Source organism: Oncorhynchus kisutch, linkage group LG30 (assembly GCF_002021735.2).
Source record: "Oncorhynchus kisutch isolate 150728-3 linkage group LG30, Okis_V2, whole genome shotgun sequence".
Lineage (NCBI taxonomy): Eukaryota > Metazoa > Chordata > Actinopteri > Salmoniformes > Salmonidae > Oncorhynchus > Oncorhynchus kisutch.
The window spans coordinates 37,970,115-37,984,565 of NC_034203.2; the positions used below are offsets into that span (position 1 = coordinate 37,970,115).

The 14,451-nt window shown below is 39.9% G+C and overlaps 1 protein-coding gene across 1 annotated transcript; it reads right to left on the reverse strand.

Annotated features, from left to right (window-relative positions):
- Positions 1-731: 731 nt before the first annotated feature.
- On the reverse strand, positions 732-5,253 carry LOC109880217 (uncharacterized). The gene is made up of 6 exons (XM_020472444.2): positions 5,135-5,253; positions 4,250-4,345; positions 3,665-3,706; positions 3,400-3,553; positions 2,809-3,056; positions 732-1,207 (listed from the first exon to the last, which is right to left on the reverse strand). Exons 2-6 carry the CDS (start codon positions 4,325-4,327, stop codon positions 1,067-1,069), a joined length of 663 nt encoding a protein of 220 aa, XP_020328033.1. The 5' UTR covers positions 4,328-4,345; positions 5,135-5,253; the 3' UTR covers positions 732-1,066.
- Positions 5,254-14,451: the final 9,198 nt, after the last annotated feature.

The following is a 14,451-nucleotide window of genomic DNA, read 5'->3' on the forward strand; positions in this document are numbered from 1 at the left end:
TGTATAAGTGGAGAAACATACTCCTCTGTACTTTATGAAATGGCCTTTTATTACTCCAGGAAAGTAGTCCTCAGCTCCCCCCAAAACCCCAAACAACTTCCTGCGGCTATGGGTCAGGGGTCAATTTAGAATCCAATAGTACTTAGCTCATATTAGCAGTTATCATCATATCACCTATTAGTGATCATGTAGTTATCACTTAGTTATAATTAGGTATCAGGTAGTTATCATTTAGTTATAGATTAGTTATCAGTTAGTTATCAATTAGTTATCATGTAGTTTTATTATAAATAGTCCAGTGTAATACACTAGACCAGGGGTATCCAAAACTACCCTGGAGGTCCAGATTTCTGCAGGTTTTCTGTTCTACCTGATAATGAATTGCATCCACCTGGTGTCCCAGGTATAAATCAGTCCCTGATTAGAAGGGAAGAATGACAAAATGCAGTCCAGAATATAATTTGAGAGCACGAGACCAAAGGTCTTTAGGTTGTACATTGTCTGCCATCTGGTGTTGGGATTCAACTATTACATCAGTGATAATCATGTCCATGTGCTGCTAACAGTAATGTCACCAACATTTCCTCATCTTACAGTAAAACACCATATTACCAATAAATCACTTAACACGAGATGAATGTTAATAAGTGAGTTATAACATATTTAAAAAAATGTAACTCTTAACTGACGGCTTACAAGCCCTTTATCCATTTAATAAAACAGACAGGAAACAGAATTCTACTCATGTTTTATTATTACTAAGACCTCACTTCATACAGAGACAGAGAGGATGGAAGAGAGAGAGAACATCTGAGAGGTTTAGACCTCACTTCATACAGAGACAGAGAGGATGGAAGAGAGAGAGAACATCTGAGAGGTTTAGACCTCACTTCATACAGAGACAGAGAGGATGGAAGAGAGAGAGAACATCTGAGAGGTTTAGACCTCACTTCATACAGAGACAGAGAGGATGGAAGAGAGAGAGAACATCTGAGAGGTTTAGACCTCACTACATTCAGAGACAGAGAGGATGGAAGAGAGAGAGAACATCTGAGAGGTTAGGAACTCAAGCAGCTGGTGCACCCTGGTTGCCACGGGTTTCGATGAGCCAGTCAGCAAAGACACGTTTACCCTTCCCATCCTTCTCAAGGGGGTAAGGATATGGTTCCCTGTCTAATTTGAGAAGCTTTGCCGCATTTGTACCTGCCTGTTAGGAACAAAACGTAGAAAAAATGATTGTTAGATGATTCATTCACGAATTTCTCACACAGACATGTTCCAGTCAAAAACTATAATATTCATAGATGTAACTAAGGAGACAAGAACTAACAATCCTTGAGGTCAACATGGTAGTTTTGACCATTTTGAATCTAAACAGTTTGTTTACCTAAACTGTGTTTATAAATACTAGAGAAAAACAATGTTATAATTCAGGTTATCGTAGTGTAAAGGCATTTGAACTAAACACTAATATTCTTCAAGAATCAATGTTTAGATGGTCAAAAAGTGCCAGCAAAAATGAAAAGATGCGAAGGATTCATTGCCACAGTTTCTGATCTGACTATACCTTCAACTCTTTTTTGGAGTTGCTTCAAGATCTGACCACATTTATCTGGTTAACATCAAGGGACAGTTTTCACTGTTTTACATTTTCTCATTTCAGGTTTTACTATATAATTTATTCTATCCTATCCACATTCTCATCTGCTTGCATGCTCCTTCCCTATATCAAGGTGTTATGGTACTTCCCTTATGCACTAGTCTTTCTAACTATTACTATACCACAGGCCAATAGTCTGTCTAACTGTCTATCCTGCCTTATATCCACTATTAATAGTGACAGTAGTGGTAGGTGGATCGTTTGTCTAACAAGCAATCAATCGTACCACACATAAAATCATTTAAAACTCACCTATTTTCAATATGAATCCACAAGAACAAATACAGTAGGTATAGCTGATAGGCAGCAGAGAGGCCAGGTGCATCATTGTGTGTAAAAGAGCAGTGAGACAAGCAGTGATTTGAATGTTTCATTCATTTCATTTGGATCAGTTGTGGGTCTACTCTAGAGAGTATGTATGGTTTCGATAGGGACAGTAGCAGGCCAGTCTGGCTGTATTTTTACTTTAGATTCTGAGATGTGCTGTCTGTTGTGGAGCATCATTCTCTCAATTCGTCCTATAATAATGTGCACATTCGTATGATCCCAGCAGGCACAGTTATTCAGCAAAGCGGCTATTCCTCGTGCACCTAGAACCTAACGCTTCAAAACAGTCTAAATATTTGTCATTTAACTTTAAAAACGTATTCCCTTTTTACATGTGACATAAACACAACCAGGTAGTCACAATGTTTAAATCGGATCAGGCTACTTCAAAAGTCTGTGTACATTCGTCCAAAATATAGTTCCAGGAATACAAACTGTGCAGCAGCCATTTGATGAATGGAAAGAGACATCTGTTACAAAACACCAACATGTTTAATGACATTCCCAGATTGTCAAGCCAAGCCTTCAATTCTGGGGAGGCCTACAAGCTAGGGAGGGATGTATTTTCTGTGTGTTTAGATTGACGTAGTCTATTGGTGTTGCTGAAAATGCAAACCATGATATTGAAACTCACGAAGCACGAAGTCGGTATGATTTGCTTATTGGTTGTGTGGTGCATTGGCACAGCAACCTGTTGATGGAAAACTTCAGGTATACACATTTTGGGTCTACCCAATATAGTACTTGTGTCATAACGAAATTATTCATTCCAATTGCAATTACTTTAGCTAGGAATTCAATTAGGAATCAAATGACATTACCTGTCTAAAGTGTTTTTCACCATAGCGGAGGTATGTGGCAAGGTGTTCACAATTGTTTTTTTCAGGATGCCATTTTCCACAATTTTTGTAGAGATGTGTAATATCCTTAATTATTTCAGCGTTATCCCTCTTTTGAAAGCCCTCTTTATCAAGATAATTATCTTTCTTATGTCCGGACTTGTTATCACTTAGCTTGCCAAATATGCAATTAGATAAGCCAAACTCCAGAAGCTTCTGGATGGGGACACCTGTCAAAGAAATAGGATTAAAAGGATATTATAGTCAAACACGGTCTTTTAGCATTTTGTTCATTTGTCCTCTCTTAATAGAATCCCCAAAATGTTACATGTCAGCAGTCGAGTTTAAGAGCGCTTTCAATACAGAGATGATGATGCAAATGTGATGATGATGCAAATGATAAAATAACCCTTTTAAGAATACAAAAACCTCACACTAGTACTCCAGGAATCAGTTAAATGTAGTTTTTCATATTGACATGGAAACAAAAGATTCAGAAAAAAGGTTTGAGACTTAAACCTGTCAGCAAAAAAAGTATATATAGTTTTTTTTTATAAAAAAAAAACGTTTTACCTGTTATATGAAATATATCCTGACCATCTTCTTTACTTGTTCCAGGGAATTGTGTGTCACCCACATAAATGGCATAGTGTGTGTAGGAATATTTTATTCCATTGTGTGTATGAACAGGTAAACGTGGAAAGGCAATCATATCGCCAAATTCAAACTGTACAAATGAAATGAAGCAATGTTGTCAACTTTATTTTTCTTTCAATATTTGCCCTGAAAGTAATAATAAACGTTTAGGATAATTATTTTGGAATTGAAACTGTTTTACCTTCTCTGCAGTATTTCCTTGTTGTGTCTTTGATGGAATCCCCTGTTTATATAACAGAACTATATATGTATCACCTGAGGAGAGCACTTCATCCAATATAAAATATATCTTACTTCACATGTATTCCAGAAAAATAAAGTTCACTCAGATATCTGCAATGTTGTATATTTTAAGCATAAACAGACAGGCATGTAAGTGACTGCAAGGGCATTAAAGATCATTAGAATCTGAATGCTCATTTTCTGAGCTGGTCAACATGTGAAGTGTCCTCGGGTAAGACCATTTCCCTCAGTTAAGCACCTTTTCCCTTTTTTTAAGTGGGTACACACTTCATGAAGTATATTAATGAAACACAAACTCATGAACACAGTAATCACAAAAGCTATCTTTAATTGAAATGAACAGTCTTTCTAGTCAGTAAAGTTAAGCAAGAAAATTATTTTACTGGCTTACAGATCATGCTAATAGGGAGCTAATTTAACTGACAGTACATTCGCATACCTGTCACCTGCCTATTTCTCTTTTTAGTTAAACACTAGTGAGACACAATTAATAAAACAGAGGTTTTAACCAGAAGTCACTTACCTTTCCCTCAACTAAGGTGATCAATTGAAGAAGTAAGATGGCCAAAATGAGGATCTGTTTCATTCTCATCATTGTCATGGAAGTCCGGGGGAAATGCTGGAAAGGAAGGTATTCAGTTAATGTGACAGGAGGGATAGTGGTGTAGGCCCAGTCCAGAAACAACCCCTACTACCGTTAGGCACTGATGGAGATCTGAGAGGATTGGACTGATGTACGCAATATGGAAAAGAGTTCACCTATTAATGCTTAAACCTACAGAATCTTTGCAGATCTCCACTAGGGTAGAATTACTTTCAAAGGTGTGTTTGATTTGCAGAGCAACATGTCCTGGGTAGAGAGGGTTTACATTTGATTCAGAAATGAAGGCGAGGTTTTACGTCAGTACTTAATTGCCGCAATTCACCATGTGGCTATAGATTTAATGATTTCTATTGATTTAAGTGTAAACATCCGAGACACATTGCAGTTCAAATCAACACACATTTCTGAAGTCTTTTCAGTTTTACTTACTCAAAAGTGTTCTCAGGGCAGATTTATTCTGCCCCAAGAGCAGTTCTGTGATGGGAAAACTTTTGAGTAAAAAGGCAATGAGCTATTTGCAAAAACATAGAGTGGAAAAACATCTGTAATGTTTGAATGCTAACATAAACTCAAAATCAAACCAACATTCCAAAAGCACATTAAATGTAAGGGATCTTACACAGTTGATGATGCCAAATATTGTCCTTGAAGAAGCATTATCAAATATTATGTATAGATATGTTATAGGCACCCTAGAAACGTAATTACACTGGATTCAAGATTAAAGTACAGCTGAGACAGATGGATGAAGAAACACCCACTATCTCCATTCAATAACTGATGATCTCCTGAAGTTTCACTCACCTCCGGAGAGTAAGAGGATCTTGAGTTGAAAGGTGAGAGTGAAGGGTCTTCCCTGTGATGGTTAGAGCCTACTGAAGCTGGGAGAGGTGACCTTTTAAATCATGTTCTGACCAGACGCATGACAATGTACCCTCAGTCTGTGACCAACAGGTCCCTCCCCACCATAACACAGATGGGTTATCAGTCAGACTCATTTGTATGATGAAGAGCGATATCCCAAGAAGGCCAAAGCAATAAAAAACTGAAATCCCAACAACAAAAAACATTATGAACAAGAAATGTCATTTATAGTCGGGAATCACTTTACAGACTGAATAAATGGATACCTATCCTTGATTGGCCCAAATTAATATCATCATTGTTGTATAGTCTGTTGTTGCACCATAAAGTGTTTAAAACTAAAGTGTTTAAAATTTTAAAAGGCTAGTTCAGCGATTTTACACATTTACATTTTACATATTTATCTTGAAAGCAGTCTATGGACAAGGAATGACTGCAATGCAATCCACACTTTGGCTTTTTTTTTAAAAAAGGGATCATAATTCAGGAATGTACAATTACATGACCAAAGGTATGTGGACACCTGCTCGTGGAACATCTCATTCTAAATCATGAGCATTAATATGGACTTGGTCCCCCATTTGTTGAAAGCTTTCCACTAGATGTTGAAACATTACTGTAGAGACTTGCTTCTATTCAGCCACAAGAGCATTAGTGAGGTCAGGCACTGATGTTGGGCAATTAGGTCTGGCTCGCAGTCAGCGTTCCAATGCATCCCAAAGGTGTCCGATGGAATTGAGTTCATGGCTGTGTGCAGGCCAGTCAAGTTCGATCTCGATCTCGACAAACCAGTTCTGTATGTTTCTCGCTTTGTGCACTGGGGAATTGTCATGCTGAAACAGGAAAGGGCCTTTCACAAAGTTGGAAGAACAGAATCGTCAGGAATGTCATTGCTGTAGCATTAAGATTTCCCTTCACTGGATTTAAGGGGCATAGCCGGAACCATGAAAAACAGCCCCAGACCATTATTCTTCCTCCGCCAAACTTTACAGTTGACACTATGCATTGGGGCAGGTAGCGTTCTCCTGGCATCCTCCAAACCCAGATTTATCAGTCGGACTGACAGATGGTGAGATGAGTGAGATGAATGAGTTGTTCGACGAGCAAGTGTCCACATACTTTTGGTCATGTAGGGAATGTTGCCGTTTCTAAGACGTCACAGCTGATTGGTCTAATGCCAATTTGAGCGGACCAATGAGATAAGAGTTGATATCCACAGTGTGCGTATCCAAATGAGAATTACTAAACATCTGAGTGGAGAATTGAACATGTCCTGATAACATTATTAAACAGTTGCAGTAGTCAAACTCAACAGACATAAGATAGCTAAATACTCGCAAGGTAATAAATGAATGAACAAAGGGCTTGGAAAGACATTTGACTGATATTTATTCAAATCAGACTCGTTGCCATAAATGAGGATAAACCATTACATTCTACTGTGGACTGAAGAGGAAGCCATGACATCTTTGTAAAAACCTTTTAGTTTGAGGTCTTATTTAAGTAGATGAGTTAATATGTTCATGGACCAGTGTGGTTTAGTGTATCAGTTCCTGATGTTAACCTTCATAGTCCAGGTGAAGAGCTGAAACAGAATCAGACTCTATATACACTATCTATATACACTATTTATATACACTATTTATATACACTATCTATATACACTATCTATATACACTATCTATATACACTATCTATATACACTATCTATATACACTATCTATATACACTATCTATATACACTATCTATATACACTATCTATATACACTATCTATATACACTATCTATATACACTATCTATATACACTATTTATATACACTATCTATATACACTATTTATATACACTATCTATATACACTATCTATATACACTATCTATATACACTATCTATATACACTATTTATATACACTATTTATATACACTATCTATATACACTATCTATATACACTATCTATATACACTATCTATATACACTATCTATATACACTATCTATATACACTATTTATATACACTATCTATATACACTATCATACACAGGTTGTCAATATACAGAACAATAACATGATATGTTACTTTGTGTTCTGTTCATCACCACTCTATAACTCTATTGGACACTGGTGTAGTGATATTGATCCTTCACATACTGTCCAGATTAAATTGTTACACATTTCACTCTAGAGTCAAGAACACAGAGGAACTGATGAGATTACCTGACTCCTCCCCAGAAGTCACAGCTGATTGGCTTAATACCCATGAGACATGACTAATTAGATGAGGGTTGATACCCACAGTGTGCATATGTATGCAAATGAGACACATTACAGTACTGTAAATGTCTGAGTTCCAGGTTGACTACATTGCAGACGCATGGCAGATCTCACAACGCTTGGATAGGTGTTTAACATGTCACATACATACAGTATGATATAGTAATCTGTGGTCCATCTGGGGGTCTTCACTGATGTTCAGACAAGACCTTGCAGGAAAATCTACACTTGAAAAATGATCATAGTTCTACAATCCAATACTTTTTTTAGAGAAGGGCAAAACTCAAAGAACGATACTGTATGTTTAGATATATACTCATATTTAAAATGGTTTGCCACTCATACAACCAAAATGTCTAGTCAGGTGATAAAGTATGTGAACCACTGCACAGTTTTCACTTCATTTTGTTGCTTTAGATTCTGAAATGTGGAAACATTTGATTTATTTATTCTTGTGATCGAACTACTCCACTCTTACCCAAGCGGCAGAAAAATCCCTTTTTCTTTGGCTGCAATTCTTACATGATGAAATATTTCAGGATATGTGCCACATCCCTAAACTATTATGGCTGGTGCACTAAACAACTATATTTGATCATATTTTGTTTTAGAATTCCATGTTTTATCTCACTACTGTCAGTTGAGACCCCTCTATAGATGAACCTGCTTTAGGTTCTCTCTCATGAGACCCCTCTATAGATGAACCTGCTTTAGGTTCTCTCTCATGAGACCCCTCTATAGATGAACCTGCTTTAGGTTCTCTCTCATGAGACCCCTCTATAGATGAACCTGCTTTAGGTTCTTTCTCATGAGATCCCTGATAATTGGTTGCATCATATCTAGTCTTCTTTGATTCAATTTTTGTTTTTAAACTCATTTTTATTAAATAGGTTATTCAACGTGCTTTTCTACCTCTTTTGTATATTTTATTTTATTTTTGTATCATTCAGTAATAAACATTGCATCATTACATTGAGCTAGAAACATGACATTGTAACTCTTATAGATGCATATTGTTAAACATTCAAATCCAACAGAAAACTTGAAGGAGAGAAATCCAACAGAAAACAGAGGAGAGAATAGATGATAGTGTCATTTTACTATTCCGTTTGAAAACTCTTAAAATTAACATAACCTAAAATCTAACTATGTGTAAACATTCAGATGATAAACTCTCCAGAAGTATGAATGGCCAGTCAAGTGTGACAAATGGTTTCAGTAGATTGGTGGCTGTAAACCCAACTGAAAAACGATAGCAAATATGCAGGACGGTAAATGTTATAGCAGACAGTAGAAGGTCAAATATAGACAGTTGTATTGATAGTGAAATGAATAGCAGGCTTTTCCATCATGTTGGATATTGAAATTAGCCTTATGGCTCCAAATGACTTTACACACTTGGGCATACAGTATGTTAGATTTCCGTGTCTTGTACAGTGAGAGCTCTTATCGGTAGACATACTTTAGCTCCCCGAATCCTGATGTTTCTATTGAACCAGGAGGTTACTCACCTGCACATACTCCGACTCCTTTTAGAAGCAAGGGTTATTTTATACCTCCAGCCAATCACAATCACTCTGTTGAGACATATTGCAGACTTGTTGAAAAAGATGTTGCTCATCTCCTTAAGAACAAACAGGAGTCCAAATCTTTCCATAATTTACCTAAGGATGAAAAACAGGCTTTGCTTGATTTACAATCTGATACGTCAGTCCTTATTCGTCCTGCTGATAAGGGCGGGTCGGTTGTACAATCCGATACGTCAGTCCTTATTCGTCCTGCTGATAAGGGCGGGTCGGTTGTACAATCTGATACGTCAGTCCTTATTCGTCCTGCTGATAAGGGCGTGTCGGTTGTACAATCTGATACGTCAGTCCTTATTCGTCCTGCTGATAAGGGCGTGTCGGTTGTACAATCTGATACGTCAGTCCTTATTCGTCCTGCTGATAAGGGCGGGTCGGTTGTACAATCTGATACGTCAGTCCTTATTCGTCCTGCTGATAAGGGCGTGTCGGTTGTACAATCTGATACGTCAGTCCTTATTCGTCCTGCTGATAAGGGTGGGTCGGTTGTACAATCTGATACGTCAGTCCTTATTCGTCCTGCTGATAAGGGTGGGTCGGTTGTACTCATGGATAGGACAGTTTATGTACATGAGTGTCATAGACAGCTGCTTGACAACACCTTTTACAAGAAACTCAGAAGTGACCCCTCTTCCCAATTACAGAATACTATCTTTACTGTCCTAGATGGGTATTTAAGTTCTAGTCAGATAACCAAAAAAGAACATTACTTTTTGGCTATTCAACACCCTAAAATTGCCACTTTCTGTACTTTACCGAAATTACACAAGAATGTTACAAAACCTGCAGGGCGCCCTATTGTAGCTGGCATTGATGCAGTAACAGCCCCTATTGTAGAGGGCATTGATGCAGTAACAGGCCCTATTGTAGAGGGCATTGATGCAGTAAGAGCCCCTATTGTAGAGGGCATTGATGCAGTAAGAGCCCCTATTGTAGAGGGCATTGATGCAGTAACAGCCCCTATTGTAGAGGGCATTGATGCAGTAACAGCCCCTATTGTAGAGGGCATTGATGCAGTAACAGCCCCTATTGTAGAGGGCATTGATGCAGTAACAGCCCCTATTGTAGAGGGCATTGATGCAGTAACAGCCCCTATTGTAGAGGGCATTGATGCAGTAACAGCCCCTATTGTAGAGGGCATTGATGCAGTAACAGGCCCTATTGTAGAGGGCATTGATGCAGTAACAGCCCCTATTGTAGAGGGCATTGATGCAGTAACAGCCCCTATTGTAGAGGGCATTAATGCAGTAACAGCCCCTATTGTAGAGGGCATTGATGCAGTAACGGCCCCTATTGTAGAGGGCATTGATGCAGTAACAGCCCCTATTGTAGAGGGCATTGATGCAGTAACAGCCCCTATTGTAGAGGGCATTGATGCAGTAACAGCCCTTATTGTAGAGGGCATTGATGCAGTAACAGCCCCTATTGTAGAGGGCATTGATGCAGTAACAGCCCCTATTGTAGAGGGCATTGATGCAGTAACAGCCCCTATTGTAGAGGGCATTGATGCAGTAACAGCCCCTATTGTAGAGGGCATTGATGCAGTAACAGCCCCTATTGTAGAGGGCATTGATGCAGTAACGTCTCCTCTATCGACTTTTGTTGACTTTTTTATTAGACCACTCGCAGAACAGCTCCCCTCCTTTGTAAAGAACACCAGCAGTATGACCTCAGAACAGCTCCCCTCCTTTGTAAAGGACACCAGCAGTATTACCTCAGAACAGCTCCCCTCCTTTGTAAAGGACACCAGCAGTATTACCTCAGAACAGCTCCCCTCCTTTGTAAAGGACACCAGCAGTATGACCTCAGAACAGCTCCCCTCCTTTGTAAAGGACACCAGCAGTATGACCTCAGAACTGCTCCCCTCCTTTGTAAAGGACACCAGCAGTATGATCTCAGAACAGCTCCCCTCCTTTGTAAAGAACACCAGCAGTATGATCTCAGAACAGCTCCCCTCCTTTGTAAAGGACACCAGCAGTATGATCTCTATCATTGAATCTCTTGAGCCTCTCCCTGAGAATACCTTGTTAGTGACTTTTGATGTTGAGTTGTTATACACAAATATTCCACAAGAGTGCGGTATTGAAGCTATGGAACATTTTCTTCTGCAACGTGACCCTAATGAAGTACCTTCCAGTGCATGCACTATGACACTGGCTGAAATAGTACTTGTACACAACTATTTTATGTTTCTAAATTATTTCTTTATTCAGACGATGGGTACTGCCATGGCTCCTAACTATGCTCATTTGTATCTGGGTTACATGGAGAAACAGTCTATTTTAAATCCTCTCAAAAATGTTTTCTTGCCTAACATCATTATTTGGAAATGGTATATTGATGATATTTTTGTTCTATGGAGGGGTGATGCAAAACAGATCCAGGCTTTTTATGCTTTTCTTAACTCCTGTTCTGAACATCTGAGATTTACTATGCAATCTGATACACGTCAAATCAGTTTCCTTGATCTTCTGATCTTGTGTGAAGATAATGTTCTATACACTGATCTTTACAGGAAACCTACTGATCCTAACAGTTTGTTGAGGGCTGATAGTTGTCACCCACTTCCCTTGAAAAATAGTTTACCCTACAGCCAATTCTGTCGAATCAAAAGAATTTGCAAAAAGCAACATGTTTGGTCATATTCTCACGGGGCAGAAACCTCAGAGACCAATTGGTACACTCTGATTTACCACCCCAAGATATTGCTGAACAATGTGTATTTGTATCTTACCTTTATTTTACTAGGCAAGTCAGTTAAGAACAAATTCTTATTTTCAATGACGGCCTAGGAACAGTGGGTTAATTGCCTGTTCAGGGGAAGAACGACAGATTTGTACCTTGTCAGCTCAGGGGTTTGAACTTGCAACCTTCCGGTTACTAGTCCAACGCTCTAACCACTAGGCTACCCTGCCACCCCAGGGTAGCCTTTGCACCCCTACTGGATGGAAACTGCAAGTGTAATGGCTGTGCTCAATGCAATGGCACTCATAAATGTGGGTCCTTCAAACACCCACAAACAGGGAAACAGATCCCAGTCCAAGGTGTTATCACGTGCTCCACTAAGGCAGTTATTTATCTTGTAACTAGTCCTTGTGGTAATGATGTGGGTAAAACAAAGCGCAAATTAAAAGTACATATCTCAGAGCATCATAGCACCATTAGGTGCAAAAACTCGACTTACCCAGTTGCGGCCCACTTTTTGGAAGCAAACCACTCGATTTCGGCTCTACGTTATATTGGCATCGAACATGTCACCCTCCCTAGGAGAGGGGGTGACCTTGATAATTTATTGTTAAAACGAGAAGCTGCCTGGATCTTTAACTTAAAGACCCTTGTTCCCTTCGGTCTCAACGTAGACTTTGATCTGAAGCCATTCTTGTGATTATTGTGACTTTGCCGTTGTAATTGTTTGTAAGCTTGTGCAGTCTAAAATGAATCTATGATCGTATGCTATCCATTTGTTGTCTGTGTGCTGTTCTTTGTATGCCGTTTTGATATTTGAGAATTAACCAATGATATCAGGCCACACTTGGCCATGATTACAGACACCTGTGTGTCTTTTGACACTATATAAATGAGTCATCCTGCATTGTTTGTCATTATACCCTGATGAAGACAGCTTGTCTGTCGAACGTTGGACATTACATTTTTGCATCTGAGCTCCTAGAGTGTGTGGCTCTCCTTTATTTTCTAGTTTTCTACTCCGCTAGCCAGCACCTCTAGCCAGCACCTCTAGCCAGCACCTCTAGCCAGCACCTCGCCTTAATAGGTGTGCGTTTGTTTTTCTTCCAGGTTGATCGGTCTGTCAGACACTGTCCCTCATCTTATGGCAGGCAGCAATGTAGTGCACTGCCAACTCACAGCTCTCTGCGTCCTCCCCCAACAGGACGGGTAGCCTATCCTCATCAGAGAGGTCTTTTGTGTGTGGGAGCAGAGCGATGTTCTGTGTCTGCGTGTTTAGCGAGTCCTCCCACTCAGCACAGACTAGAGTTAGAGGTATAGACACAGAGCGCTCTAGTCTATTTCAGGCTCTGGATGTGCGACCTGCGCAGCACTGCACACACTGGGACCAGAGTGACTCACCCACTCCTCCACACAATCATACTGCTGCAGGCACCCAGAGGAAGGCAGAAATCACACTATTAACTTCCACTATTCTCTCTCTCTCTCCATCTCTCTCTGTGTATCTCTCTGTCTCTCTGTCTCTCTCTCCTTCTCTCTCCATCTCTTTCTTTCTTTTTCTTTCTCTCTCTCTCTCTCTCTCTCTCTCACTCTCTCTGTCTTTGTTTCCCTCTGTCTCTCTCTCTGTTTCTGTCTCTCGTCTCTTTGACTCCCTATATCTCTCTCTCTCGCTCTCTTTGTCTCTCTCTCCTTCCCTCTGTCTCCCCCCCTTCCCACTCCCTCTCTTTCTTCCTCTCTCTCTCTCTGTCTCTCTGTTTCCCCCTCTCTCTCTCTCTCTCTCTCTGTTTCTCTCTCTCTCTGTTTCTCTCTCGTCTCTTTGACTCCCTATATCTCTCTCTCTTTGTCTCTCTCTCCCCTTCCCTCTGTCTCTCTCTCTGTTTCTGTCTCTCGTCTCTTTGACTCCCTATATCTCTCTCTCTTTGTCTCTCTCTCCCCTTCCCTCTGTCTCTCTCTCTGTTTCTGTCTCTCGTCTCTTTGACTCCCTATATCTCTCTCTCTTTCTCTCTCTCCCCTTCCCTCTGTCTCTCTCTCTGTTTCTGTCTCTCATCTCTTTGACTCCCTATATCTCTCTCTCTTTGTCTCTCTCTCCCCTTCCCTCTCTCTCTCTCTGTTTCTGTCTCTCGTCTCTTTGACTCCCTATATCTCTCTCTCTTTGTCTCTCTCTCCCCTTCCCTCTGTCTCTCCCTCGTACTATCTTTCTGCCTCTCTCTCTCCATCCTGTCTGTAAGAAACATTAGGAACTAAGGAGGTCTAAATGCATTTTAAAGAAACATTGAAATAGGGTCAGAGCTAATCAGGGTCTGAGGCTCGACCATGTCTGCTTTACTAAAGTTATACCTAAAGGTCAGGATCATCACTAGGGAACAGGATTTTAACCCTCATGTAAAGCGTTTTCATCAAGCTGTCCCCTTTTGTTTATGGCAGATGGTCCAGCAAACAAGTGCAAATCTCATTTCTGGAAAAGGCTTCAAATACCGGATCCAATCTTGCCATGTCACATTAGATTAGATATTAGATATTCGATTAGATATTTCTTATTGTCTGATTTTTACAGGTATTTGCTTTAGGTACAAGAAGATGCAGCGCGACACGGTGAGAGACATGGGGCAAACATCAAAAAACAAAGCTAGAAGGACAGTTTCAGGACTCTTACCCCCCCCCCCCCCCCCCCCCCCCCCCCCCCCCCCCCCCCCCCCCCCCCCCAATACTCAATATTAC

Coding starts and splice junctions, on each gene's coding strand:
- LOC109880217 (XM_020472444.2), bottom strand. CDS start 4,327: ATGACAATGATGAGAATGAAACAGATCCTCATTTTGGCCATCTTACTT. Junction 3,554..3,664: donor AAGGAAATACTGCAGAGAAG/GTAAAACAGTTT, acceptor TCATTTGTACAG/TTTGAATTTGGCGATATGAT. Junction 3,057..3,399: donor GGATATATTTCATATAACAG/GTAAAACGTTTT, acceptor TTTCTTTGACAG/GTGTCCCCATCCAGAAGCTT.